The 6,000-nt window shown below is 45.9% G+C and overlaps 1 protein-coding gene across 3 annotated transcripts in view; it reads left to right on the plus strand.

Annotated features, from left to right (window-relative positions):
• The window catches only part of LOC137418516 (uncharacterized), a 112,758-nt gene extending 107,746 nt beyond the window's left edge, over positions 1-5,012 (plus strand). For 2 of the 3 annotated variants that reach the window (XM_068104595.2, XM_068104594.2), the window contains 2 exons: positions 3,832-3,931; positions 4,045-5,012. In XM_068104595.2, the coding sequence (XP_067960696.2) occupies positions 3,832-3,931; positions 4,045-4,946 (1,002 nt within the window). In that variant the 3' untranslated portion in view covers positions 4,947-5,012. Of the gene's footprint in view, positions 1-656; positions 695-3,831; positions 3,932-4,044 lie in introns of all 3 variants that reach the window. The other variant, XM_068103993.2, reaches the window with a different exon arrangement.
• The last annotated feature ends 988 nt before the right edge of the window (positions 5,013-6,000 follow it).

Raw genomic sequence — 6,000 nt, forward strand, 5'->3', positions numbered from 1 at the left:
AAAGATGGTGGAAGAAGAAATGCGGGCAAGGGGGTTAACAAGGAGAGATGCAGAAAATAGGGCAAAATGGAGAAGATCGTCATGGGGACCGCAAGGCTAACCCCCGCTCCAGCAGGGAAAATGGCCTTAAAATGCATGTTGTTGTTGTTGTCATCTGCTCTGGTTTGCACAAGACTTGCTCACGCTTGGTCTACCCCCAACCTGTTTGGCCACATCTCCCTCACTCTCCTACCCTTCATCCTCTCGCCTATCCACCCTACTGCCCTTCCTTCTCTCATTTTTAATCTCTCAATTAAATAGCTCACCCCACCCCACTCACATATGCAGCGCCTTTGGAAAGTATTCACACCCCTTGACTTTTTTCACATTTTGTTTTGTTACAGCCTGAATTTAAAATGGATTAAACTGAGATTTTTTTTTGTCACTGATGTACACATGATACCCCATAATGCCAAAGTGGAATTTTTTTATTTTAAATAATAACAAAATCAAAAATGAAATACAGAAATATCTAATTTCCATAAATATTCAACCCCCTAATTTAATACTTTGTAGAAGAGCCTTTGGTAGCGATTACAGCTTCGAGTGTTCTTGGGTTTGTCTGTATCAGCTTAGCACATATGGATTGCGGTAGTTACTCCCATTCTTCCTTGCAGATTTGCTCAAGCTCTGTCAAGTTGGATGGGGAGTGTCGGTGAGCAGAAATATTCAAGTCTTTCCACATATTTATCAATGGGATTCAAGTCTGGGCTTTGGCTGGGCCACTCAAGGTCTTTCACGTTCTTGTTCAGAAGATATTCCGGTGTTGCTTTGGCTGAATACTTGGGGTCATTGTCCTGTGGAACGTAATCTCATTGTCCTTTTATTTATCTTTGCCGCAGTCTAAGGTCTTTTGCACTCTGAAGCAGGTTCTCCTCAAGGATTTGCCTGTATTTGGCTCCATTCATTGTTCCTTCTATCCTTACAAATCTCCCAATCCCTATCACTGAAAAGCATCCCCATAGCATGATGCTGCCACAACCATGCTTCACGGTAGGGATGGTGTTCGATGGGTGATCTGTGCTCAGTTTCCGCCAGATATAACGCTTTGCATTCAGGCCAAAGAGTTCTGTTTTCATCTCATCAGACCACATAAACCTTTTTTTTTTTTTTTTTTTTTTTTTTGTATCCAAGATCGAGGCTCGTGAAAGAGCGAACATTAATCACACAGAAAGACAAACAGACACACAAAACAAATAACATCGGGAGCGGTAGACAAGATGGGGAGAGAGGGGGAAGGACACAAACACAACATTTGAGAGCAGGGACCGAGAGACATGGAGACATCGAGAGAACTGTGGGAGGGAGAGGGCTTTGGGGGGAAGGCATGGGAAAGGGGGGAGGGGGTGGGAGAGGTATAAAACATATGGACACTGCCAAGACTTCCAGGAAAGAAGTTGGAATTTCAAACAAGGTGGATCTGGGGTGAATTAGTGGGGGTAGAAAAGATCAAGGTTTTGGATGGGGGAAGATAAGAGATGGTGGTGAACAGCTGTTTTGAAGACCTGGAGGGAGGAGTGTGATTGAAGTGAGTGTGGGAGTTTGTTCCAGAGGCGGGAGAAAAGAGGAATGAAAGAGTGAAGGTGAGCAGAGAGCCGAGATTTCCGCAGTTTAACCATCAGAGGGTGGCTGGCAGATCTTGTGCGACCTGTAGGAATATTTGGGGGACAGAGCACAGAGAGAGCTGGGGGAGCAAGGCCGGAGAGGAGTCGGTAGAAGACAGAAAGACCACCTACCTACCTGCCTGCGGTGAGTGAGTGAAAGGCCCTCAGAGATAGCTTCATCGCGGGAGATTCCAATGATTCTGAAAGCTTTGGATTCAACAGCGTGAAGCCGAGCCAGGTGTGAGGCAGGAGCACCAGCCCATAGGGGAGAACAGTATTCCATTGAGCTGCGGATGAAAGCCTTGTATGTGGTGAGGAGCTCAGGTGTGCCTAGGAAGGACTTCGCACGACGGAGGATGCCCAGTCGGCGACTGGCTTTGGAGGCCAGCTTGGAAATGTGGTTTTCCCAAGAAAGATCATGGCAGATGGTGAGACCCAAAAGCTTGAGCGACAGAACTTCTTGGAGAGGATTGTTGAGAAAGTAGATGGGAGGGTTGTCCAGTCGATCTTTACGGAGAGACATAGTAAGAGTGTGAGATTTGTCAGGATTGAAAGACATGTTCCACATGTTTGACCAGTCTGTGATTTTGTCCAGGTCTTCAGAGAGTGAGGAGGCTGCAGACTGCCGATCTGAGTGAAGAGGAATGGAGCGGCAGAGAGTGGAGTCATCAGCAAAGAGATACAGAGGATTTTCCAGAGAGTCGGAGAGATCATTGATAAAGACCAGAAAAAGCACAGGGCCCAGCACACTGCCTTGGGGGAACTCCAGCCTGAACGGGAAGGGGAGATGAGAGAAATCCATTCAGGGCCACACGTTGACTACGACCAGAGAGGAAGTCCGCAAGCCATGCATGGAGATTTCCATGGATACCATAGGAGGAGAGTTTGGTGAGCAGAGCTGGGTGCCAGACCGTATCGAAGGCACGTGATATGTCAAGGGAGACAGCTCTGATTTCCTGTTTGGCATTGAGGACCTCCATCCATTGTTGAGACAGCAGAAGCAGCATGTCCAGAGTAGAGTGACCTGGTCTGAAACCAAATTGATGATCAGAGATCAAGCCATTGGAGAAGAGGAAAGATTTCATATCCGAAGCAATGATGGATTCCATGACTTTGCTGATAATTGGGAGCAGGCTGATTGGTCTGTAGTTGCAAGGATCTGTTTTTGCACCTTTTTGGGTAAAGCGGTAATGTTTGCTGATTTCCAGGATGCTGGCAGATGACCTTGAGCAAAAGATAGGGTGAAACCTTTACCTCATGCTCTCAGTCTTTCACGTTCCTTTTTGCAAACTTCAGGCGTGCTCTCATGTGCCTTTTTCTAAGGAGTGGCTTCTATCTGGCTACTCTCTCATAAAGCCTGGACTTGTGATGTGCTGCAGAGACTGTTATCCTTCCGGCAGGTTCTCCCATCTCAGCCAAGGAACTCTGTAGTTCTGTCAGAGTGGTTATTGGGTTCTTGGTCACCTCCCTGACCAAGGTCCTTCTTGCCCGGTTGCTCCGTTTGGTTGGACGGCCAGCTCCACGAAGTGTCTGGATAGTTCCTTGTTCTTTCCATTTCCTAATGATGGAACTCACTGTGCTCTTGGGATCTTTCAACACTCTAGAAATTGTTTCATACCTTTCCCCAGATCTATGCCTCCTCACAATTCTATCTCGGAGTTCTAGGGACAGTTCTGTGGACTTTATGGTGGAGTTTCTGCTCTGAAATGCACTGTCTACTGTGTGTGGGACCTCATATAGAAATGTGTTTCTTTCTAAATCATGTCCAATCAATTGAATTGGCCACAGGTGGATTACAATCAAGTTGTGGAGACATCTCAAGGATGATCAAAGGAAATTGAATGCACCTGAGATCAATTTGGAGTGTCACAGCAAAGGGGTTGAATACCTATTGACTCAAGACATTTCAGGTTTTCATTTTTTTTTATTTTGTCAAAATTTCTAAAAAAACAAAAGAATTCCACTTTGACATTATGGGGTACTATGTGTGGATCAGTGACAAAAAAAAATCTCAATTTATTCCATTTTAAATTCAGGCTGTAACACAACAAAATGTGAAAAAGTCAAGGGGTGTGAACACTTTCTGAAGGCGCTGTACATATTAAAATATATGCATGGCCCCTGATAGGGGTGTCGGTATGACTGAAAATCCCAAAATAATCGGTTGTGGCTTGTTATTGTCATTCAGGAGAAAAGGCTGCAGCAGGAGCAGCTCAGGAGGCACCTTACACGTCCTCCTCCAGAGTATCAGGATGGCTCGCGACCTGTGTACCTATCACAATACCCAGGTAATCTTATCATTTATACAATCCCTGATCACCACGACGAAACAGCTTGTCATTGGAACCTGACCATTTGTCTTGATCCCCCCCCCCCTCCCCCCCTTGTATTTTTTAAACAGGAGCTCGGCATCCACTCCCAGGCCTCCCTTCTGCCACTGCCAGACTCATTTCAACTCCTGCTCAGCCACAAAGTCTCATTCCTCAACCTTCTCCAGATCCATCCTTACAGCCCCCCACTTCAGGCGGAACGATGTACGCCGCTGCTGGTGTAGGAGGGAGAATGTTTCGTGCTGGAAATCCGGGCCGTTCAGTTTTGGCTGGGGGTTCAATGTACCTCCAGCATCCGGTGAATTCCCAAAGTGGAACCATGGGTTTGGGAATTGGCCAACAAGGAATGGGGCCAAGTTTATCATCAATTGGAGGAGGTTCTGCAGTAAGTTACAGACAGAGCCAGGGACCTTCAACAGTGAGCAGCGGAGTTGGGCGGTTGTCAGGGGTGGGGCAACTTCCCCTGCAGCGATTGGTGATGGGGCGTGAGGGAGGGACTCAAGGTGTCGGTAACCACAACGTCCAACCCCAAGGTTGGGCTGGTCGAGTGGGAGGAAGTATGATTGGATGTTTTCCTGTGGGTGGAGGATCCTCCTTTTCAGGACGTCTCCCTCTTCAACAAGAACCTTCAAATTCTTCATTGCAGCAGCGAATGGCTGCTTCGACCAATCAATTAGCCACACGAACGGTGCTGTCCAATCACCCATTAAGACCTGTATCACAGGCTCAGCAGCAATCGATAGCCGTGGGGCAATCTTGTGGACTTTCTCAGTCTGCATTGAGTGGTGGAGTAGCAGGTGGTATGCCGACAACAACTCCTGTGTACCATGGTAATGGACAACCACAGGGATTTGTGGGACAGGATACCACGTTTGACCTTGGGGGTCTTGATGCTGGTGCGGAGTTTATGGACTCGCTCGGTTCAAGTGGAGCTCCAGAAGACTGGATGGACTTGGATGCTCTTCTTGGATGAGTCCTGTATTTATTCACTTTCCTTCTTCTTGGCAGCAAGTCCTGTAATAAATTTACAATCTCAGTCTATTTTTAAGATTGAAAAATGATTTTCAATGGAGCATTCCACAATTTCTCAAACTGTTAGAGAATTGGTGGAAATTGTGGCGTTGCGAGTGAAGGGGGGAGGGGAGGAGGGAGGAGAGCGTGGGTGATTTGGCCTCTTTGTACCAGCGAATGCCTTTTATTTCCCTTTGTGTTCACATGTTGGTTGGATGATGAAGACTGTTACCATTGTTATTTTTTGACTTGTTATATATCCTCTGTTATACATGTATGTATCAACATAGTCACGTGAAAAAGTAAGTACACCCCATGTAAAGTTTTGACTTTTTCAACATATTTCAACATACAGCTATTTGCTCTTCATTTCAACAATATTGATATTTAAAGATGATATAATATAACAAATATCATGAAACGTTTACATTTTGTTGTCCATTGTATAATTTAAATAAACATAAATGCAAATTTCGCATGTGGAAAATAAGTACACCCCTACATTTATCACTACTTCAAACACCTAAAATTAGAATCAGGTGCACCAGCTCAGGTGCAAGTGATTAGAACATCGTTAGAGAGGATCTTGGAGGAACCTGTCTTATTTAAACCTCAGACATTTAGTTTGGTTTGCTCTTTGTTGTTGAAGTGTACGGCGTCACCATGCCTAGATCAAAAGAGCTCTCTGAGGCCTTCAGAAAGAAGGTTATAGATGCCTATGAGTCTGGGAAGGGATTTAAAAAGATCTCCAAACAATTTGAAATCAATCATTCGACCAGGCCGCCCATTCGTTCAGGCCAGGCCGCCCCAACAAGTTCAGCCCGAGATCAGACCGCAAGATGCTCAAAGAAGTCTCTAAGAACCCCAAAATGTCATCACGGGACCTACAGGTAGCTCTTGCCACTGTTGATGTCAAAGTGCACGAGTCTACCATTAGAAAGAGGCTGCACAAATTTGATCTACATGGGAGGTGTGCCAGGAGGAAACCTTTGCTGTCCAGAAAGAACATCAGGGCA

Source organism: Myxine glutinosa, chromosome 1, assembly GCF_964187855.1.
Source record: "Myxine glutinosa chromosome 1, kmMyxGlut1.1, whole genome shotgun sequence".
NCBI lineage: Eukaryota > Metazoa > Chordata > Myxini > Myxiniformes > Myxinidae > Myxine > Myxine glutinosa.